This window comes from Microplitis demolitor, chromosome 4, assembly GCF_026212275.2.
Source record: "Microplitis demolitor isolate Queensland-Clemson2020A chromosome 4, iyMicDemo2.1a, whole genome shotgun sequence".
Lineage (NCBI taxonomy): Eukaryota > Metazoa > Arthropoda > Insecta > Hymenoptera > Braconidae > Microplitis > Microplitis demolitor.
Genome location: NC_068548.1, coordinates 19,977,206 through 20,001,910, shown reverse-complemented (window position 1 = coordinate 20,001,910; position 24,705 = coordinate 19,977,206). Strand labels below are relative to the sequence as shown.

General features: G+C 31.8%; 1 protein-coding gene across 1 annotated transcript in view; it reads left to right on the top strand.

Annotated features, from left to right (window-relative positions):
• Positions 1-23,211, top strand: part of LOC103568161 (uncharacterized) — a 42,101-nt gene extending 18,890 nt beyond the window's left edge. Inside the window, exons 3-12 of the mRNA XM_008544888.2 lie at positions 10,562-10,711; positions 11,921-12,115; positions 12,675-12,760; positions 13,777-13,973; positions 14,095-14,212; positions 14,407-14,649; positions 15,269-15,426; positions 18,779-18,894; positions 19,064-19,868; positions 20,628-23,211. Coding sequence (XP_008543110.1) covers positions 10,562-10,711; positions 11,921-12,115; positions 12,675-12,760; positions 13,777-13,973; positions 14,095-14,212; positions 14,407-14,649; positions 15,269-15,426; positions 18,779-18,894; positions 19,064-19,868; positions 20,628-22,692 — 4,133 coding nt within the window. The 3' untranslated portion in view covers positions 22,693-23,211. The remainder of the gene's footprint in view (positions 1-10,561; positions 10,712-11,920; positions 12,116-12,674; positions 12,761-13,776; positions 13,974-14,094; positions 14,213-14,406; positions 14,650-15,268; positions 15,427-18,778; positions 18,895-19,063; positions 19,869-20,627) is intronic.
• The last annotated feature ends 1,494 nt before the right edge of the window (positions 23,212-24,705 follow it).

The following is a 24,705-nucleotide window of genomic DNA, read 5'->3' as shown; positions in this document are numbered from 1 at the left end:
TTTTGTATTTTAACTTATTGTTAGAAGAATAAAATTTTTTGGAAAATTTATATTTTTGATTTTTCATAACCTAAGAAGTCGAATTAGGCCAGGGATGTTTTATTTGTTGAAATTTAGCAAGAATTTTAAAAGCATTTTTTGAAAAGCGCGGAAAAGTTGGCGAATGATTTCGGCGCCGATTTTACAGTATAGATCATCAATTTAAATTAATCAGCTTAACCCACTGGTATGTCGGTGTCTAATTAATTTCAGATTTTGTCTTGATTAGTTTACATTGTAATTACAGAAGGAAATTTTTATTTTTAAAAATCGCATACTTTGAAAATGATTTTAAAATCCAAAAAATAATTTTAAGATTTAAAAAAAGTGCACTGTAAAAAATCAGGAGTATTATTTTATGCTTATGAACGTGCAGAGACTGTTACTTATTTATAAAACTTGTCATGAATTTTTCTAGACGTATAGAACGTATCGAAAAAGTTTTGCTCGAATTATCACGAATGTGCAATTTTTGTAAGGTAGTAATTTTTGGACTTCTATATTTTGTTAAGAAAATATATAATTTTCTTTTTATCAATTTAATAAATATTAGAAGCATGTAGTACATAGCTAAAAGTTGTCATCATTAAAAATTCCGTAGCATGGAATCGATAGTGAATAACGTTTGGTAGCAAAAGTTAAACGAATGCAAATAGGAACACACTATATACGAAAATGAATTAGGTTCGACGTTAACATTTCACTATGTGTCTACTTGTTAAACTTTTACTTTGGACAGCTCTAACGCGTGTAGTGCACGAGTTTATTCTCTTTCTCTTTGCACATTCGTATACGCTCACCCACACACTGAGCAGACGAGTAATCGCGTTTTCATATTTTATAGCGGACGAAAGTTCTGCTGGCATCCCTTGAGGCAATGCAGCTCCAGCTCTTTCTGCATCCATCTCGCAAGGATTCAACTTATTCTCTTTGCTTTTTTTGTACACTTTTACCCACGGGGCACTACAACATAACAGCTTTCTTGTAAAAAATAAAATCAACGTGAAAAATTTAATCATACCTCGTTCATTTTTATTTTCGTTTTATTTAAACCTATTATTGTTCGAAATTACAGTGTACATTTTTAAAGGATATTATTTTCATATTATTAAACTAGTGTACAACAAATTACCAATTATCAACATTTTTATAATTTATTTATTTTAATATTCAAAGGGACTTTCAACATAATTAAGAATTTAAGCTTTTTATTTTTATCAGCAAAGGATGGCCGACTAATGAGATTTTATTTCTGTCCCATGAGTTTTATTTACCCATTAATTTAATTTACTTTCCAGGTAATTTATGCTTCAGACAGTACACTAGTATTATAAAAAATTTTAAAAATCTTCAGTTATTTCGGTACGGAAATATATTTGTATGTATAAACCATAATTTATTTGACAATATAAACCCGGAAAAAACAATGTAATTATTCACTGTAGATTTTTAATTTTTATTTTTAATTTCCCGCTTAGAAAATCGATGATTTTCAAAAACTTCGGAAAGTTACTGTTTTCACCTCGATTTTCGGAAATCGAGTTTTCATCAGATATCGACGTTTTGAGGTCTTTGGAAGCCATTCTGTTCGAGTCACCGGAGAGAAAACTTAGAAAAATTTATGTACCAGCATTATTAAGAAGTTTTCTCTGAATCCTAGAGGAATTTTTTGTATCACAACAATGTTTTCGAGTTCAAGGAGGTGGAAATCAGCGGGAAGTTTCAGGGCTGGCCCGCAGGGTCAACCGATAGACAGGTTTTTTTTCTGTTACTAGATTCCGAAATTAATATTTCAAAATTTTGAATTTATACTTCGAAAGTTTGTACTTTTAAGCTTCGGTCTAAAGAAATACATTGATCTAAGTAATGGAAAATAAATATATACAGAATATGGGATTAAAGTTTTAGTAAGTCTAGAATTTTTTTTTCTGGGGTAGTGCTATTTTTAAATACATGTTATTTTTCATATAAAAATACATTGAAATGTTGAATGATTCGACTAGCCGAATTAGAAAATTTTTTTAAAGATATCTAAGAAATGAAAATGGAGACTTTGGCGAAAAATGCATTTTTTTCAGCCTGAAAACGGTAAATTTTTCATCTTCTGATTATATTGAAAAAAAAGTGCAGATAAGATTCAATTGCCAACAAAATATTTCCTTCTGACCACATTTACCAACAATCTTGACTTATATGAAAACTTAAGTGAAAAATATGATTTTCTGTCCATCTTAAGAGCGAATTATCGAATGAAAATTTCGCAACAGTAAGACCCGGGTTAGATATGATTGCAAAAACAGTAAATTACAGTTTGAAATTATTTTGGAAAAAAAAAATTTTTAGGAAACCCATTTCGCTCAGCCCTTTAATACATACATATATATTTATTTCGAGTGATTCAGAAGATCGCGTAGATTTGTATGAATAATGTATTCTATTGGGCATGTACATTTTTTATTTACATATATATAAAAAGGTATAATGCGAGTAAGTATATAGGTATTTTCTATATTCTCTTTGGAGTAGTATCGCCGATGGCACCCGATGAAAAGCAAATAATTCCGTTAACTCAATATTGAGTAAGTGATAAATAAAATAAAACAAGATCTATACGTATGTGTGTCAAGTAAAATCGAGGTAAAATAGTGAGTGTACCAGAAGTTCTATGGTCCGTAGCGAGAAACGATTGGTGGAAATTTTCTCACCAGCACTGTTTTCTAGTGCATCGTTGTCGTTGGTTGTCACTTCTCTGTACACGTACATCTGATCTAGTGTGCGTGTACATGTACCAGGAGTAGATACTTGTTCGGCTGAACGAGAGTATAGAAAATAGGTGAATGATAAAAAATGGAGTAAAAAAAAATGTATGAAATAAAAATAATTAAAAATAACTGTGTTGCAGGGGTACGTGAAATTCAATTTCACGAACAGCTCACGAGTGCGCCCTCTATGTAACTTGGTACTAACAAGCGTTGAAGCGAGTCATTTAGCCAGTTGTAGGAAGTACATATATATGTGTATATGTATATATATGTTAGAGAATCCAATGGCGAGAAAAACCGAGGGAAATTTCACCTACGTGTTTCGACACGGTCACACAAACCCTTGGTCAATGGTCACTGTATTTAGCTGTTGTCCAGTTCTATATATGTAGCAATTCTATCCTACATATATTGTATTTATATGTGAGGGTGTGTATGTATACGCCGAGTCTCTTGATGGCTCTCCCTTACTCCCTTTTCGTATTCAACTGAGAGAGCCAACGTCTGCCGCGTCGTCATTCTGTTGTATGCAAGCTGTTACCTACTCCCTACTGCCCATTGCCAATGCTGTTCGCAATTACGCTGTTACACTAGACGAAAAAAAAAAATGTTGAACCTTCACAGTAATATAATCCGGTTGTTTTCTGATTGACGCGTTGTTCAAATTTAATTGTTTAAGAGCGCCAATTTAAAAGTAATTACTAAGCAATTACAAGTGTAAACTGTCGGTGTTACAACTGTCAAAAATAAAAGTGAGCTTTTATGAGTATTTTCAACTCAAAGGAATTATTTTTAATTGTCCATTTGGAAGATTGATGAAAAATAATTAACGCAAGTTTTATTGAAAAGCAAGAGAAAACTTGCTAACGCGTTTAAACGTTGCTAGTTCAGATCTTGTGAAATTCGCTGTCGAAAAAGCTCGCCAAGAAGTTTACTAGTAATTGAAACTGACTTCTTTGAAGTAAATAGCCGAGCGCTATTCTCAGAAGCGATTGACATTTTATATTCCTCCTTTAAAAAAAAATATTTTTATTTTTTTTTTATTGAGAGACAGCAAGGTCTCTTGAATATTGTAACCAGTATGTTGGAACAATGGTGAGTTTATTCGGTGGGTCAGGCTTACAGCTGGGTCAGGCTTATGACTGGGTCACGCTTGTCTTGATATCTTTTTTGGATTTTGTTCGTCATTGCGCGTTGGTGAATGTATTCTGCTATTCTACAACTCTCGACTCTAGCACTAGCTCCAGAGCTAGTATTATATTATATATATATATACAGTAGCAGTAGTAGTAGTAGTAGTAGTAGTAGTAGTAGTAGTAGTAGTAGTAAATGTGGATGAAACTTTGCTGACCTACGTGAGCCCAGGGATGAATGTTGCATGTGCCACCACTCAGCAGATTGGTGTACTAAAGTCCATCGGGCTGTGCCGTGTACAGAGAACCCGAGATATAGAAAGGAGTGTATACAGTAGACTAGAGAAGAGTGGAGTAGAATAGTATAGGGCAGACTAGAGTAGCGAACCGACGTTGCTATCTCCAGAATTGGGCTAAGACGGCTGTTCTCGACCGTAAAAAGGCCTTGAAAAAATAAAAATAAATATATTAAATTCCTTTGCTCGTCTCTCTCTTTTTTTCATTTTTATTTATTTATTTTCTTCAAGAGTTACTTTATACGACCCTTTTTTATTATTATATATACATATATACCTACTCAACAAACCGATTGCTGGGTTTAATCAACTTCCACTTAGGCCGATGCATTCGGGAATGAATCTTCCATATCGGAATAATAATAAAAAAAAGCTCTACAAAATCAATTTAAAAGTTGATTGAAAATATACCTAAGTATAAAAAACGTTTTATAAATTTAACTTGATTTTTTTTTGTTTTCATTGATTTTAAATTAAGTTTAATTATTTTTGTTTTTATTTTCGAGTAATTTTTCCTCGCTGAAGTAAGAGCTTTTATGTATCTCATGAATATACGGCTTTCAATGTCTCAGCGCAAACGTAATTTCCTTAGGTCGCAAGTCAACCACTTGAGAGTAAGCCGTTTTACACTGATGGCGTCATTTTTCATGACGTCAGTAGTTTTCCACTCGGCCGAGCTGAATCGGGCACGCGAAATATGCGCACCTTCTTTCCACCCAACTCGCTTTTTCATTCACCCACTTTCTATGAGCTCTCTACTTCCCCGTCTCCACCGACTCTCTTACGGTTTATACATCCTCGACATACCCAACATAAACACACATATACACACACACACATCAATACACATTACCTGGTACATATCTGAAACCTTTGCCGCTTTGAGCTGAATAATGATATTCCGATATAAATAAAACCGTGAATTTTATTCTCATATAGGTAAGTAATCCCCGTATAAATATATACAGATCATTAAAAAAATGAACGAGTATCATTAATTTATTTATTATTTTTAAAAAAAAAAATTTTAATTATTTTTCTTCTATGCGCAAATAATAAAACTCATTTGTTCTTCGTTACCAAATAAATTTCGGTTAAAAAGTATTTTACATTTATTCGTGTACTGATAATGTAAAAATAATTAACGGTCAATTTAATTCTGTAAATGTGCGTTAAGCTTTTCAATATCAATTTAAATGTGCATGTAAACTTTTTTTCGGCATAAAAGAATAAAAATCGTTTATATTAACCTTTTATATATTTATATTTTTTTTCTGTCAATGAAATTATGTACATAATTAAAGTTTCAGTCACAATAGCAATTGCATAACTGTCATTGCTGCCAATTATCGATTTACTTTAATTATTCATTATTCATACTGTCGTTTGTTAACACACGTTAGTCAAAAGATCTATTTAATTTGATAGGCCATGCGAGTTACGTATTAATAAAAACAATTGTTTTACCGGCTATTGATTTAAAAGTTAATAAATTAAATCGGCAGAGTTTTAACTACTGAAGTTTTATTTCAATTTATTTAGGGTCATGGGAGGGGCAAAATGGACTTTCAAAGTATAATAAAATAATTTTAACGCAAAAAATAATTAAACTTTTTAAATTAATACCAACTACTCGATAAAATACCCCGTAGTAAATTAAGTAAAATAATAATAAAAATAATGGGAATTCTAGTTACTGATAAATATTTTTGTAATTTCAAAATATTTACATTAAAACATACTCATATTTATCTGAATGCGGCGTAAATTATGCAAAAACCAGCGGGTTAAAGAACGCATATAATAGAGAGGATAAAGAGAAAAGAAAGGGACTAAAAAAAATGAAAATAAATGAATAAACAGATAGAAAAAAAATTAACGAATAGTCTGGGCGCTAGTACGCTTATTGCGAGGTAAAATTGTATAGCAACCGGATATATTCCCAGGCTTAGTAACTATCATACATGGGAAAATGAGTGTATATGGATGCATGCATGGGTGTGTGTATTTTGCTCTCACCTCTTGAGCTTTTAAGCCACGTTTTAAAAAGGGACAGTCCGGTTATCGCGGGCTGCATAAATATGTCGAGAAAACTCACAAGTGGGCAAGGTAACCAAGAATGAAAAGCAAAATGGAAAGCTCATCTACGAGTCGACTCTTTGCCTAGCTAGCCACCCAGCTGGCTTTAGACGTGTGTAATGCATTTAAAGTACCTTACTAAAAAAATCTGTCTCCCGATTTAATAATAAACATTTTTTTATTTACCTTTGTTCCATAAATTTTTGCTGGTTAGAAAAATTTTTATCTCCAACTATATTTAATTTACTTACTTTATAAATTAATTATTTTTTTTAATTTTCGAAAAAAAATTTTTTTTTGTTGTCAATTTAAAATTGGATTTATTAGTATTTTTTTTTACTCTTTTCAAAAAAATTTAGCATAGATTATTAATATTAATTGAAATTGGATACAAGTGAAAAAAGTAGAGGTAATATTTGATAACAAAAAATTCAAAGTGCATAATTTATTTTTTTTTTTTTTTTCACCTATGGAACCGTACACTGCTCGACGATGAATGAATTTTTTTTGAATAATTTATGAAACCGACCATACAGAGTGAATTCGAGTTAAAAATAATTATAAAATTTCATTCTAATTATCATAAATCCGATTTTTTTTTTTTTTAATTTACATTTTTGACTAAACTCCCCTAAATATAAATTTAAATATACTCAAATTACGTATGCTACAAACTTTTACGCTCACAAAATTTCAAACGAAAATAAACACAAATAAAATGTGAAAACATTTCCCGCTTAAAATATTCAAATTATCAATAGATTCATAAATTCATACAATTAAGATCGATCAAGATACGGCTCAACCCTTCACCGTCGAGAAAATAATTCTTATCTGCTACAATGAATTTTATGATACAAAATAGAATTTTTGTTTGAACGACTTGAAAATACTATATTTGAAAACGTCAAACCACGAAAATAATAAAATTTTCGCGGTATCGTTCAAATCGACATATTAAAACGCGAAACTAATTTTAGTAATTTTTGTAGTTTACTTTTTCCTGGGTATCAAAAAAATTTCAGATTCAAAAACTTCAATTGTATTCGACGGTTGCATTAACAAAAATTCATACATGAATTTAAAACTATTAGATCATTAACGGTCTAGAAAAACAAATACTGCAAGTGGTTACTAATTCCTCGTCCAGCTTTGGAGCAACTCGCGTTCTAGTGTAAAGTTGGTATGGATTAAAAGTTGTCAGCTTTTGAATTATTTCAGAATATAATTAACGAATTTCTAGTAAGTAGCTTAGAGTTTTCGATAATTAATAATTTATGGAAAACATTATTACGTTTTATTCAATTTTACTCTCGCTGAATTTATAATGAACCCATAAATGGTTACAAAAGTCTTAATCTATGGAGAAATTCAAATTTAGCGAATAGTTAAATTTTCTTTAGTTTTTTCTTCTGAAATTTTTCTAATAAACTCTTGCATTTTACATGGAATTTTCAGAATGCTAAACTTGAACATGGTTTTGAGTAACTTTTTGTATATTTTATGCAAGTTTCATATAAAATATGAAGTTCATTTTCATCGATTTAATTTTTGATTTGAAAAGACCTCATTCAATAGAAAAAAAAATTCATTATCAATTATTCGGGGAAAAATTTCTAATTTCGTAATATTTTTTTTTTTTTGGTACGACTTAAATACATAAATATATATTTTATTTATCAGTTTATCAAAAAACAGACTAAAAAACTTTCTCGACCCTCTTTTTGTCGAATCGTTTTATAATAACTGCCATAAAATTTAAGATTCTCTGATTATTCATACGAATTATGTATTTGAAAAAATATATGTTCTAACCCCGAAATCATGATACTGCGTCTCCTGCGTAAACGTAATTTCTTATCGGGATGTTTTCTGGGAAATTGCGTTCCCCCATTTGTAGAATAAAAAAGGTCAAAGTTTTAATCTTTATGTTTTATGTTTTTGTTTTAGTTTTACTTTCGTTCATTCAATTTTATTTACTTGTCGTCTATTCTTTTACTCGAGTGTGCCTTAACCCAAGGTTTCACCCAATGTCTCTATTCATTTGTTCGCTAATATAACAAACATAGTTTTCTGACATTTCGAGTGCTTACACAAAAGTTTCCGGCTAACTTTTGTCATTCAAGTGAACCCGCTGGTTAGAACGACAGTTCTGGGTTCTGTCCTAACCAATGCTGGTCCCACTAAGATATAATCGTATTTTCATTCGTAATTCATTGAAGCATACAGGAAAATAACTAAAGTATCAGCGGATTAAAAAGATAATTAGTGATAAACGAAACGTGTTTTTAGCTCTCGGAATTTTAATTATTTAGTTTATTCGAGTGACGTGAAAATCGCAACACAAAATACTTTTACGTTTAATTATCGTTGGACGAAAGTTTTAACTCAAGAAATAAACTTTTCTAAGAATCGTGAGCTCAATTTCCAAGTAGCAATGACGTATCTTTCAGGCATAATCTTGTTATCGAAACTTTAAAATAATTCAATAGAAATCTTTTTCGTTCATATTTTTTTTTTTTCCAAACTAAATTTGATAGCGGATTTATTCCTTGTTGATATTGAAATTATATATTTTCATTTTTACTCTCACTCTTAAGGTAAATAATATATTGATCGTTTTTCGGTTTATTCCAAGCGGACAAAGCTCCTTGGGACGCCATCTGCTAGCGTGCTTGAGAACTCCAAGAATGTAAAGCTTGCGGGTAATAGTGCCAGGTGGCTTTAGTCTACAGTTCAGAAGCTTTATTTAGCATGCCCGAACAATTTACATCTTGCCGACCCGAAAAAGAAGAAAGTGACCTATCCAACATCGAGACCTGCAAGCTCCTCATCTCTCTTATGCCGGGATCCACAACATCTTCTAAACCACAAAAATTCTTGAATCCGAGCCAAAGTCTACTGATTTACTCTCTCTTAAACTTGACAGCTATATTTACTTACTTTTCATGCGTTCATTCTTTTTTTTATTTACTTTCATATAAATTTTTATTCATATAAATATTACATCAATACTCAAGTTCAAGGTCAATTTCAACATTGAAACAATTGAATAAAACCCGCGAAAAAATAAATGTGTGATTTAGAATAAAAAATTTTTTTTCTGAGGACAATAAAATTTGGGGATTTCGTAAAAAAAATAAAAATATTTAAATTGACGGATCATTTTAATTCAAAATTATCGAGTTCTTTATATATATGGATATGTATATATGATATAATGCAAAAGAGAGTATATATGTGATTTACGAGGACATTACGGTCTCTTGTACGGCAGTAAAAGTAAAGATAACAGTATAACAGCTGATAATATAACGACGATACATCAATGTATCATAGCCGAGGGCGAACCTTTCAATTTTCATGTAAATTTCCGGCAGACCTTGTCCTTTTTTTCATTTTTAACTCATCATACGGCAACAACACACTGGATTTCTCGGTAAACCTATTTGTTCTCCTTTCTAAACACGTCAATCTATACCATCTAACAATCTAGCCTATACATCTACCTGGCTCGGTACTTTGTATTCTTTATCACCTCCTTCAAACGGAAATTTATTCTTCTTCGGAATAAAAAATTTTCATCCCTACCAAAATATATTGCAGCTCGGATTTTTCATCCGTCGGCTCTTGTCTCCCGATAAGATTTTTCCGACTCAGACAAATCGGTCTAATGTCAATTTTTATATTTCTCATCTTTATTTATGACCCGAACCCAATCTCGGAACCTCGACCGATATATGTGTTGGCAAAAAAAAATCGAGACTTGGTATAGCTCGCTATAGTCTTATTAATTGTTAGAGGTTAATTAAATCGGGAGATAAAGTTGCTTTAAGGTAAAATAACGAGTTAATTTGGAAAGTTTTGCTTAGAAGTAAAGTAGAGTACAGTACAGAGGAGTAGATACAGTAAAGCAGAGGCCTCGTACCCAAGAAGAGCGAGTTTGGTACGTTGGCATACTTACTCGCTGTCGAAGAAATTAAATCGCTGCGCCTCCTCTTTTACTTTTACTCATACACTTTCAAAGCTTGTTCTCTTGTGTTATTTACGATATTATGTGGCGCGGTTGTTATTGAAAATTTAAGGAAAATTCGATAGCGAACAGTGTACCGGTATCAAACAACTGTATAGATGTATGCGCGTGTGTGTGTGTGCGCAGAGTGTACTGAGGATAAAGTATAAGCGTATTATACGATGTTGAATTTTAAGCTTGGGTAAAATATTTCAATATAAGTTAATTTACTCTTTTTAGGTCAAGTTAATTCAAGAAGGTATCCAGTTATGGTTTTTATCCACGGCGAAAGCTTTGAGTGGAATAGCGGCAATCCTTACGACGGTACCGTTCTAGCGGCTTATGGCAACGTCGTCTTTGTAACTATTAATTTTCGTCTTGGTATTTTGGGTAAGTTAACTTTATAATTAAAATACTTAGCCGCATTTTTTTTAATTAAAACTTGATAGGATATTTATCGTCGGTATTTTAATAACACGTTGATAAATTATTTTATTAATATTATTTATACTGAAAGGTACATTTTCGTGTGTGTATTTATTTAAGTTTTTCTCCGATCTCTGATTTACTGCGACACGTGACTTATACACGCGACATTAATTTTTATAAGTCAAGATTTTTCTGCATAGAAAAATATTTTTTGCAGTTTTTGCTTCTGCTTTGCTAAGCTCGTAATTCAATCGAGTGAATAAATTTTAAAAATTTTAAGTTATCTTGAAAGAAGTGAAAGCATATTTTTAAATAATAAATTTACACATTTTTATTTATTTTTTAAAATTTATTATACTTAGAAATAACATAATTCATTCACCAGTCTGATTTCCGAGGTGCAAACATTGTAAATATTTTTCTACAACTTGAGTGTCTCTGCGTGGTTTAATTTAAAACAAACAACTTTTGGTTCGTGCTCAAGGACACCAGAGACAATGTAACGATAGTTATCACATGTAGTACTCGAGACGAAAGCTCTCACTCTACGTATCCGTTGGCAGAGTGGTTAAAATAAAGCAAAAAGGTTTAAGTATAAAAAATAAAAAAAAAAAAAAAAAAAAAAAACATGAAACCATAATCATAAATTAAGTTAAAGTGCCAGGGAAGCGCTTAGTGCTTTTCCGACCACCAACGCGAGACGGACACAGTTAGTCCGCGTTGTCGTAAGAGTAGAGGGTAAGTTTGCTAAAACAGCCATCTCTCTTTTACTCCTCTTTCACTTCTACCCTCCTATCTGACAATTATTTTTTACTTTTTTCCTTCTTAAATGCATTCCCACCCACACACAAACCTTTTCGGGTTTAAATATCTATAGACTGCTAAATTGCAAAACATGGACCCGCTGGTACTGAACAAGTTGTAAAACAATTTTCAGGATTAAATTTGAATCAACTAAACTTGTTAATAGAGGTAAAAGTCGCTTATCCGCTCGATCGTACGATCAAGTTAAGTTATTTCGGTGCTTTTATTATTATGATTATTATTACTATTATTATCATCATCATAGTTTTTTTTTTTACAAACGATAATGAATATTAAAATGAAATTACTGGATAATCGGGCGGAAAATAATGTAATAAAATAAAAATTAATGCATGTCTATTATAGGGTTCCTGCGACCGGGTACAAGCGACGATGCGGCCAGTAATTTCGGGTTGCTTGACCAAACAGCGGCGCTTTTATGGTTGAAAGAAAATATCGCTCAATTCGGTGGTGATCCAGACATTGTTACTATTGTTGGACATGGTACCGGAGCAATATTTGCAAATTTACTTCTCATAAGTCCTGTTGCTAATAACAAAGGTAAATCGAATTTAACTATTATAGTTTATAGATAGACAAATATGACCGAGTCAAACAGACTGGCATACCGAGATCTGTCAATATTGAACTAATGAGGCAGAACTGAATCTCCGAGTGATTTTGATGGAAATAAATTCCATTGGTCAGTTTGCAAGCCTCTGTTTGGTAAAAATTTGCCTATGGCATGTAGTAGAAGCAATTGCTCGAGATACTATATATATATATATTGCTTACATACAACATATATCAGTACCCAACACATATTTGACCGGCCTTTCAAGTGAGGTATGTACAGTGACATTCCACGGTTGTTTCTCAAAATTGGAACCGTCAGAAGAGAATTAGCCGAGGCAATTTCATTTCGGGCACTATACCTGACAGTTTATAGTGAAGGATAATTGTCAAATTAATTTTAACGCTTCACTTGTTCATGTTGCACTATTATATATAATATTATTAGGATTAGTAATGCGATATGTCATGCGTACTGGTATTGTTGTTATAGTCATGATTATCATTATAATTGAATTACGGATTTAACTAGATTTTGTATTTACAGGTCTATTTAAACGTGCTATTCTAATGTCCGGCTCGGCTTTAAGTTCTGACGCCATTGGAAAAGCTCCACTACAAATAACTAAACAAGTAAATTATGTTTTTTTTATTGAATGAGCTGCTATCAGTTTTTTTTCTGACTGCAACTAGATTTAAAATTTTTCACACAGTAATTGATGTTTACTGTTATTTAAATATTTAGTTCGCTTCAGGAACTCGTCTCTCATGCGGTCAAATTACTTAGGGAAAATATTATTAATTGGTTAATTTCTTGAGAAAATAATTGTAGATGTTTGAGTGAGAGGCGGGCGGTAATTGATTTTCGTTTGATTCTAGGTAGTACGTTATTTATTTGGTAAATAGTTGAAAAGTGAGCAATTAACGTTTCTGAGTAAATTGTATAGCTTGCAATATAACTTAGTATTTATTTAAGCACGAAACAAATTTGGGTAATTACTATTAATTAAAATGTTTGGAAGTATGGTAATTAATATGATCAGTAAAAAAACGTCGGCAGCTAACAAAGTTAGAAATAACCTCTAAATTTTATTACTTAAAAAACCACCCATACAAAAAATATATACCCAGGAAAGATGCTGGCAAAATAGCATGCATACGACATTACTACTCTGTAAAAAATTGGGAGTGATTCAGAATTTTAGGATTTTTAACTTTCCTTTGAAGTAAATTTCACTCCGAAGGGACTAAATAAATATGCAGTCATCCACTCCAGATTTACTTTATGTTCACTCCGCTAATTTTTTACAGCACTAAATATATAAGCCTCATATATACTATTCTGCCAGAATATATATTTTTTCGTATGGGTAAAAATTCTTGTCCTTCTTTATAATCCTGAAGTTAGTAGACAATTAGTAATTTTCGGATTTTTTTTCAACAAATCAATTGCAAAAAAAAAAAAAAAAACTAAAAATATGCACATGTAGAAAATTTAAAAAACTACAGGTGCAATTTTTTAAAATATTTTTTTTTTATAATTTATTGCTTAAAATAAAGTCCAAAAACTATAAGACGTTGGCTTACTTCAGTATCATTCTTTTCCATACTTGATGTAAATAATAATAATTATAATTATTGTTATTCAGGTCGCATATGCATTGAACTGCCCAACGACAAATGACAACGAATTAGCGTCATGTTTACGAAATAGAGATGTAGATAGACTATTGAATGTGAGGATCGATAAGCCGCGATATGTGCCAGCGTTCGCGCCACTTATCGATCGGGCTGTTGTACCAAAGAAGCCTTTAAGATTGATGGAGAATGCCCAAGTGTTTGGCAGGTTTGTGCAATATAAAAACTTATATATCTATCTATATATAAATATATATAGGTATAGATAAATTTAAAGTGTATGTACGTCGAAAATATTTATCATGCAATTTTCCAATCAATATCGACAGTTTTGACTTGATGTACGGCGTTACTGAATCCGAAAAGTTTCACATTTTACCGCCGGTTGCCGTGCTACACGGAATGTTGGACGGGCAGCGGGACGAGGCGATTCGTGATCACGCTAAAGTAAGATCGACATTCTTTATATTTAGCTTTTTATTACTATGATACCTGTTATATATGTTTGGATAAAGTATTGGAGAATGAGTTTAAGTGGAATGGGAAATAGAAGAGAAATACTTTAGTACTGTAGAGAGAGAGTATGGTCTACTCTAGTCCAGTAGTCGAGTGTACATAGCATTTAGGTGTATATTTTTCAGGCAACTCATGAACTAGAACCAGAACTGATACTGTCACGGGTTTTAGAGCATTATGGCGGAGATTTTCTCGATGGATTTACCAATGATTATCCGACGAAAAATCGTGATATTGTACTGGACGTTTTTTCCGATAGCGGCACAGTCGCACCGCTTCTGATGACTGGCAAATTACATGCCAAAGCTAATCCCAAAAGTTATATGTACGTCTTCTCACATCCAAGAGCTATGCAAGACTACTCGGGTGTAAGTTGCTTTTATTCATTTTTTAATTTTGTTTGCCAATTTCCACGTATGTAATAGAACTCTTACAAGACAACTCGAATATTCGGCTCTTAATATTTAATATACGAGATTTGACTTTCAAAATAAATTAATTGGAGCTCGGAAATTTGAATTTTTATGATTTTTTTTTAAAGTAAAAACGTATATTTGAATAGAAAAAAATGTCAAGTCATAAAAGCTGTTTGTTGACCGTAGCTTTAAATTTCAGTCTTTTTGGATTTTATCCCATATTTTTCCACATAATTATTAAATTCAACGGATAAGAGTTAATTTGAATTGTTTTAATATTTATTTTATTTTATTTTTATTTTTGCCATTAAAATTAAATAAATTTAATCTTTAAATTGAAATGTATATTTGAATTTTATATCAAATGGTATTCTGTAAACTATTATATTGAAAAAAATTTAACACGTGTGGAGCGCGAAAGCAAATATTGATGTAAGCTTAAAAAAGTGAATTATTTATTTTAGAAAAAAAGTCCAGGTTTTTTTAAGTGCCCGAATTTTATCCGGCTCTTCTTTATTCTCTATTTTATTTAATAATAATTATTAATATTTAGCAAATTTAAAATTTCCAGCAACAACGGCAGCACACAGTACACGGCGAGGAATTGCCATACGTACTGGGCGTTCCACTTGACGGTGGAAAATATCACTTGCGCGGTCGATATAATATCGGTGAAACACTTTTCTCCGAGGCCATGATGACCTGGTGGTGTAATTTTGCCTATACTGGGTACGTATGAATCCACTAAGCCTAGCGCCGAAACCACAAAAATAAAATAAAAACTATTCAGATGAAAAAAAAAAAACAGAAATTTTTTTAAATTCATTAAATTAAAAAATAAAAATAAGTATATGAAATTCCTTTTTATACTTATCCTCCAGTAAATAAGAAAAATCGAGAATGACATGTTGGTTACTAGAAAATGGAAGTGGGCAACGTTCCAACCGTTGTCTGCATACGTGTGAGCAATTTACAGAGTATGAAGAGTCGACGGTGACTCTACCCTCGATTCCTCCCTTCTCACACTTTCAGAGGCTTTATCCTCCCACAATATACTCTACATACTCAACTACATTTTAACGGTAGAAAATTGGGCGGTGGAGAGTGACAGAATCAATTACGCTTCCATATACATACAAATATGTATATAATATATGTATATATATATGGAGAGTAAGAGGGTTAGCAACACATCAACGAAATAACCACACGGTCACTCAAAAGCTTCGAATAAAAACACAATTTTTAATTAAATCCTCATCTGAATATTTATTTATGCATTCGTGATTAAACATTCGCGTCGCTATCCTCAGTATCATCATCATATGCACGTTTGTTTTATTGAAAAATTATGAATTTAAACTTTATATTATTTGCACAAAATTATTTTATAAATTTATATGCAGGCAAATTTAACAATTTTCTTTTATCTCTTAATATTTATTTCAGTGTTATATTTTTTTAGTTTAATAGTACGCAAAGAGATCAAAGAATTTTTATCAATTGCACTCACAAATAAATTTAAATATTTAAATATAATTGTGTCGAGAAATTGGTTGTATTCGAACATACCACAATAAATAAATATATAAGTTATTATAGTCGGCAATTAAAAAAAAAAACAAATGTCAATTTAATAAATTATGCATTTGTTGAATTCGATAAGTACATAATGCATTTATATATGTATATATATTTTGAGAATCGGTTTATAAATATATAGTATAGCAATAGAAAACATAAATTTTTGTTTATTCACGTTTTGTCAATACGGCGGACATAGTGTACGTACAACGCGGAAGTTGGTGGCTTCCCCTTTTACGTACCAACGATTTTCAGAATAATTTAATTAATGATTATTGATTTGACGGTAGACATTGTTAAATTAACGCTCGGTTGAATCGTTCGTTTTAATTTGTCCAATGGAAACGATTACCCTTCACCCTACTCCCTTCTTTCCCATCCCTCGGCTACAAATTACGAGATCGTAACCATTTTAAAAGAGAGAGAGAGAGAGAGAGAGAGAGAGAGAGAGAGAGAGAGAGAGAGAGAGAGAGAGAGAGAGAGAGAGGTAAAAAAGAGAGTGGGGAAGTAAATTTTAGCTGGAGGGCGAATTGGTTACACTTTATCATTTTTAGACAGCGTCAGAAATTAGCACTCCCTTCCGAATGGATCGTTTTCAATTTTATACTTTATAGTACAAAGTAAATATAGCTTACAGCTAAATTGTTTTAATCTATATGTTTTACTGTCATGTTTAATTATTAACTGCTTTATTAATCATTATCATTTCTTTAATTTTACTCTGATTTAACTCGTGATTAATATAATTAATAATAATCATATTCCGGGTCAAAAATAAAACTTGATTCAGGCTCACTTCGCCTTATTTTCTTTTGAAGTTATCGATTTGCCGACGATTTTTCGATAAGATTTCGACTTTTTCGACTTAAATGAGGTTTTTTTCAACTTTTTGAACTTTTTTCATCTTAATTTGAATTTATTCGTATTTTTTGATCTCAGTTTGAACATATGTGTCTTTACTTCGCGCACGATAGTCATTCACCTTAATTTTGATTTGCTGAACCAAGTCAAAAAAAAGTTATTTATTTGTCTTACTTTCATCTTAATATATAAAAATTATTTCACGTTAGTTTTGACTTTTTCGCCTTATAATTCAAGCCGAATAAGTCCAACCAAGTAAATTTCGACTTGATTTAAACTTTTTTGTTTTAAATCGTGACTAAGCCATTTAAGTCTAAACCATGACGAAAACTAAATATATTTCATATCTCCGTAAAAAAAAGCTGAGTTTGTCTTACAAAAAATAGGTTCAATTTTATTTTTGACCCGGGTTTTTATTTGAGTTTTGTCCAAAAATTGTTTTCGTTAAAATGTCTCAGGCAATTCAAAAATTTCTATAGACAAATTTAAAAATTTTTGAACTGTCTGAAATATAACAGACAATTTTAAAATCTTAAGAGTTTAAAAAAAAAATAAGAGCTATACAGTGGGTCAAAATACTATCGGTAAAATAATGATAATAATAATTTGAACGAGTGAATATTCATTTTTGTCATTAAAATTGTGAAAAGTAGAACATTATATTGAGTTACTGTTTCAAAGTAAAAATATCGTGATAACTTCATATTTTAGTATCGGGATTAAATTTAATTCAGAGCATACAAAAGTTTTCAATAACGGAGAGCATTTTGTTGCCGTAACGGATATTACCGTAATTGGCTGATATTGACAACAAAATAAAAATATTAAAAAGTAATAGAATACATGGAAATGATTGAAACATCCTTTGATATATGCTTCAATCAAACGAATGAAATTTTGAGAGCACTCGATTCGATGAATTTATATTACATGAGATACAAAAACACATAGTTTTTTTTTTTTTATAAATAAATGAACGAATATATAAAAATATATAAAAAGATTGAAATTGAAAAAAATAAAAATCGAAATGAATATACTGTACAAATTAGCGTCGAACGTACAGTCATGTATACTAATCGTTAAAGGGACTCGTTAACTGGATCCGCTCCAAAGATTAGTGACTACAAGTGTACTCGAGCTATATAACGTTTTACGCATACAAATTGGATAAATTTACTATACGATGAAAGAAAAAAAAGTTATAGAAAATAAAAAATCATTTCGTTTCGAATACGCTAGTAAAATATAGAGTGAGTTTTATGTAGGACAAATTAATTCCTTTTAATAAAAGTCGGACCAATCAGTGATACAACATTTAATTTTCGATCAATAATTAAATTAATTAAAATTCCATCTATCCAGAATTTCGTATAAATTAAGAAATTTAATAAGAGATTATTAATTATTCCTTTTTTTTTATTACACTCAAATATTCAAAAAAAAATTTAAAAAAAGATCATTAAAATCTAACATTGATCGTCATAAATTTTTTTAGATCGATATATATCTGAATAATAGAAAAATAAATTTACGACTCTAGTAACTGAAAATTTGAATCATTTTTTTTCGGTTAATAATTGAAATTTCAGCCAATTAGGAGATAAAAAAATAAATAAATACTTTTACATTAAAGGAATCCAAATGCACCGAGAAGAATGACCTATTTAACAGATGGGCCAAAAGAATGGCGTCAGTATCAGCTAGACTGGCCAGAATTCAATATCGTCGACGAAACTTACTTTAACTTAAGTAAGAGTACATCTTAAACTTTTTCTCAATATTATTTTCTTGATATATCTCTCTATCTATACATATATATAAATATATATATATATATATATATATATATATATATATATATAGCAGTAATATATAATCTAATAAGTAAAGTTATAATTAAAAAAGGTAATTTTAACAGCAATACCACCGAGAGTTGGGCGCAAGTATCGAGAAGCTGAAATGCAATTTTGGAACGAAGACATACCAAACCTAATTAGACACAGGCCTCGAGGACCCAGACCAGAGTTTCTCGATCACGCTGATAGGATTGGCAAGTACAGGAACACAAGCTCATTCGAACCACTCGATGGGTTTGGTATCAAACCCACAACCGGGATACCCGCTAATTTCGACCCCGGTTATGGATCTATCAATGAGCAGAGTGGACCCTTTGATAGGTTTCCCATCTCTCACGCGGATGCATCGCCCGGGCAGAATGTCAATAATAATTATAGCAATGATAATAATAATAACGACGACGAGGATGGATCAGTAACAGAAAGCAGCTTCAAAGCCTCATCAACTTTCACGATGGTTGTTGGGATAAGTGTGTTTTTTCTGTTGGTTAATTTTACAATTCTCTTCTACATATACCACAGACGCCAGAGGTTAAAGAAGAGCAAAGATTCACCCTTAACAAAGAACCTCAAACGTTCAAGCGGCAAAAGCGCTGGAAATACCAGCGTACTCACAGGATCGAGAAAGTCAAAGGCAAACCACCATCAGCATCATAATAATAATGACAAACAGGGAGAAAATTGTGGTGAGTTAAATCGTAAATGTGACAGCAAACTTGATATTCATCAAGTGATAAAGAGTGATAAAGCGTATGACAACAGCTCAAACTTTGGACGACAATCGAAACTTTCGAGACAAAATTCAAGCTCGACCATCGACACTCACATTAAAGTTAAGGAATGGATTCAGCAGGAAATTGTTCACAGGTGAGGTTTGTTTCCAGACTAGATTAGACTAGACTTGACTATAGTCTGTTCAAGGGTTAGGGTATCTTGTGTATTTATATAGACAGACGTAAGGGTAGAGCTAGATATAGAGATAGACGTTGATGTTGATGTATACGTAGTAGCTGTAGATACAGATATAGATGAGAAAGAGGAATTGTACACGCCTCGTTGTACCTCTTGTACTAGCCCAAGTGTGTCTAATTGAGCGAGTCGTATTCGTTGTTGAAGTGCACTTGTATTAACGATTTGCTCGACCAACAACTGCAATGGAGTTCTTGACCAACCTGGGCCGGGGTAATCCAATTACGCTTGCTTCCTCGAACAGTCATTCGTATACAGTTGAACCAAAATGCGGTCGACAACCTCAGACTACTTATGCCACTTGTCTGTGTGTATGAGTACGAGTGCTGAAGATTCGCAATTATTTTTTCATTACAAAAAAAAAAAAAAGAAAAAAAAAAAAAAAAAAGAATCTAAAAAAACTCGACAAATAACATTTTCCTTAGTTAAATTTTTTTTTTTTTTCATTCATTTAAATCGAACACGATTCACTTTTACTTATCTATATGTTTTTTTCTATCTAATATTTTTTAATTGGACTCTTGTTAATTCTTAAAATTGTACTTTTAAATTATAAATTTAAATTTCCATTCAAATAAAGCGGCAATTTTATAAAAATATCAATAGCAATTTATCATGAATTTAAATTGGCATATTAATTTTGAATATTTGTTGCAGATGTTCGCCGAGATTTTTACGAAAAACCCGCGAAACTTTACAGAAAGAGCATCAAGAAAAAATAACACAACAGCAGTCTGAAGAAGACCGTAAAAAAGTTGATGATCAATTAAAAATGAGTAAATCAGAGCCAATATACGATCAAAGTCCTGCACTGACAATAAGACCGGGTGTAAAGAAATCGAAAACTGGAAAGGTATCTGTGGGAATTGACGCAACACCAGCAACACGGACTGAATCAATTCTCAATCAAATACCAATCGAGCTAGTTAAAGACATAAACGCCGAGGATACGAATGCATACGAGGAATTTATCGACATACAGACGGCAGCTCCCCAGGTGGTTGTTATAGAGCACCATCACTCGCGCAGTGACCCTTTGCCAATGGAGAGTGTTTTTAAGACCACTGTAACAAGGCCGTCAAATTTCTCATCCAGTCGCGTTTACGAATCCGACTCCGGTAGTGCGAGCAGCCTTTACGCCAAAATAAATCCAAAATTAAAATCAAAATTACCCAAGTTGAATCTAAACGACTCTTACACACTCGAAGAAGATGTTTCGAATGACACCTGCGATGGAAGTAATAGCGTTATTTCAAAAACAGTTCCCGAGGAAGGGATTTATGGAACGATACCAAAAATGACAACTTTCGGGCAGCCGGATATAAATGTAACCTGTCGCGAACCAGCTGCTGAAAGGGAATCGATAAGTCCAGAGGAGGCTTTAAAGACTATAAAACGACGAAACTATCCGAAAGTATTACCGGATATCGAAAAACGACGGTCGTTACCGGTCACTAATTTTTATGCTGCGCCGAAACAATTAAATAGTACCGGTGGGTTAATAAATCACAGAAAGGGTCCGCATCCTTCTTGTGGTGCGGGCTGTCCGCCACAGCCACCACCAAGAATTTTCGGGACTTCAAAAAGTCTTGATTTACCTGAGGAGGATGAGAATCAAGATAGAGAGCCAATTACAACGAATCTTCACGTCGGTCCATTGTTGAAGAGACAAGATTCTTGTGGTAAGAATCGTTCGGATTCCAGTATCATTGATTCTATTGAACAGATAGCCATTGACGCACAGCAAGTTCTATCTCAACACAATCGTAATCAAACAGAATTACTGGATTCATCAAACTCGATTATTGCTAATCCAAAATGTCCGGTTCATGGCTCCACGTACAAAGCTTTCAATGACGAGATATACAGCTGCGCTAATAGTCGATCTGCTGATGGATTAGACAGAAATATTGGCGGTATCAATGGTAATTGGTATGAGGATATAAATAATTTAACCACTATACAGACCAACAAATCATTGCCTAATGTAAGTATTAAAAATTTAAACTGGTACAAAACAATGAGAAAACAGGCTAAAGACTCAGATGAGTCTTATCAGCAGCCAGTGAATGACTTTAAAATAGTCATCACACCAAAAGTACCAGACATTCCTAATAATTTAAATCAAGAGCCGAAAATTGTTATCAGTCCGGTTAAAGAGGGCGCTGATAAATTCACTAAACCGGTAGATAGTTTAGTTAATTCTCAAAGCACAGACTCTTTTAAGGTATCGAGTAACGTTATTGGTGAGAGGAAAGAGCCTAAGATAATAATAGCACCTACGGGTACTGTAAAAGGACCGAAAATAATAATAAAACCTACGACGAATGTAACGAGAAATCGTGAACGTATTATACCAAAAGTTTCGGCAATTCCCTCGCCGGAAATTCAAACAGTTGTGAATGTTGATAAAATTTTCGGGGTTGCCGGTTCTAGCGCTGCGAGCAAGGGATCTGATACTGAGCGTATGGAGAAACCACCGCTTAAAGAAAAACCCAAAGTCACTAGAATTTCGTCATTTACGCGTAGAAAAGATAGCGATGCCAGTAGTACTATTTATCCTGAGAAAGTCGAGATCGTTAAGCAGATAAATGCTGTGCCGAATAATACTGATAGCAAATCAAATATACCGATGATGTTTAAAAAAGACGCGGGAAATGTAGATAGTGAAATTTTATTTAATACAAATACGATAAAACGTAAGCCGGTAGATAAAAAATAAATTATTTTTTATTGTAAATGTATAAAGTATGTTGGATATTATTATTATTATTATTATTTTTTATGTTATTTTACAACCAAGTTCGGTTCATTTAAATTTATTGAAAATGGTGGTTGTATTTTTATAGATCATTATTTTGTAGGTACTTTTAATAATTTTATACGCGCTTCGTGCGATGCATAAATGTTTTAGTTTCATGAGTAGTGCTTAAATCTTTTATGTGTATATATTTTTGCTTGCATAAGCGATGAATGGTTTTTTTTTTTTAGTAAATCGTGCTTGGTGAATTATTTTTTATTATAACGAAACGAGATAGTAAAAATGATAAATATGTTTAAATTCGTTGTAAAAATTATTAATAAAAAGTACAAATAATATTGTCATAATGTAATATTGTATTTTATTTTGTGGAATTTATATGTAATTGAAGAGCGAATATAGTTTGTTAAGAACATTATGTGAAATAATCTACTGTAATGGTATAATTTAGGTTAACTAAAATATGTAATGTGAAAGATAATCTAGTGAATTTTATATTGCTGTATAATAAAAATTTATTATGATGAACAAAGAAAAAAAGCCTTCAAAAATTTTTCTTGTTGGTAAAAAATTAATTATTTTTATTTTGAATATTTATTTATTATAGTTTTACTTTAGAATTGTTAATTGTATTTTTTACTTGAATTTATGAAAAATTGTTAGAAATAAAAAAAAAAAATTATTGAAATGAAGCGTTAGAACTTCATAAAGAATAAAAAAATGACTGTACTGTGAAAAAATTTCGGATTGAACGAAGGTTAAATCTGGAGTGAATGCAGAGTGGATGACTGTTTATTTATTTACTCTCCTCGCAGTAAAATTTATTCCGAAGCGGAGTGAATGGATTTAAATAAAAGATATATCACTCCGAGATCACTCTGCTAAGAAGATGAACTACATATTCACTTCGGATGCAGACCATAGACAGGATGAATGAGGATGACACTGTTTATGGTTTTTTGACAAGAGTAGCCTGTAACTTTGATCCTGCAAGGAATAACCCATCACAACGTAAACGTTAATCGTTTATTATGATGTCCTCTAATAGGAAAAACCGTGAAAAGACCCGGGAATAATTTATTTTTTAAGTTAAGACCCATATTCGGGTAAATGAGGATGAGTTAAGATATATTAGGATGACACTTTCCATGGCTGTCTATGAAGAGACGCCCGTAACTTTACTCCTGTTGGGAATAGCTCATCATAATATGAATGCGTTTCGTTCATTATGATGCCCTTTAATAGGAAAAAGCCAAGAAAAATCCCGAAAATAATTTATATTTTGAGTTGAGACTCATATGAGGATGAATGCGGATGAATGAGCTTGAATGAGGATGACACTGTTTATGGCTTGTTACACGAAAAAAGAAAAAATGCACATGTAGAAAATCAAAAAAACCATAATTGCAATTTTTTCAAATATTGATTCTTTCATAACTTATTGTTTTAAAAAAAAATCGAAAAATTAGTAAACGCCGGTTAACTTCGTTATGACAATGACGGAGTGAACTCGGATTTATATAAAATCCGAACTCACTCCCGATTTTCGTTTATGTGATAGAGCTGAATGTTAAAAAATGATTCAAATTTGAAATTTAGACTTTATAATAATACTTTTATAAATAAATACCATAATTAAAACACAAACGAAAGTAAAAAAAAAATCAAATTTACTAACCGAATGTGGTAATGAGCACGTGATATCGGTTAATGCTCATAGTTTACTCGCAACGGAGATCCTATTGTATGTATAATATATTTTCCATTAAATTACACTCATTGATTCTGCATCGTGTCTCACTCTAATTATTCCAATTAAAGAAAAAAAAAAACATACTTTACATTAAATAAATAATGTACTTGTAAACAAAAAAAATTACAATACGTAATAATCATGTCAGCGCAGCAAGTAAATCGGTATTAAGGTTAAACTCGACTCGAGAGAGATCGTCGAGTCGTTATAATGGAAAAAAA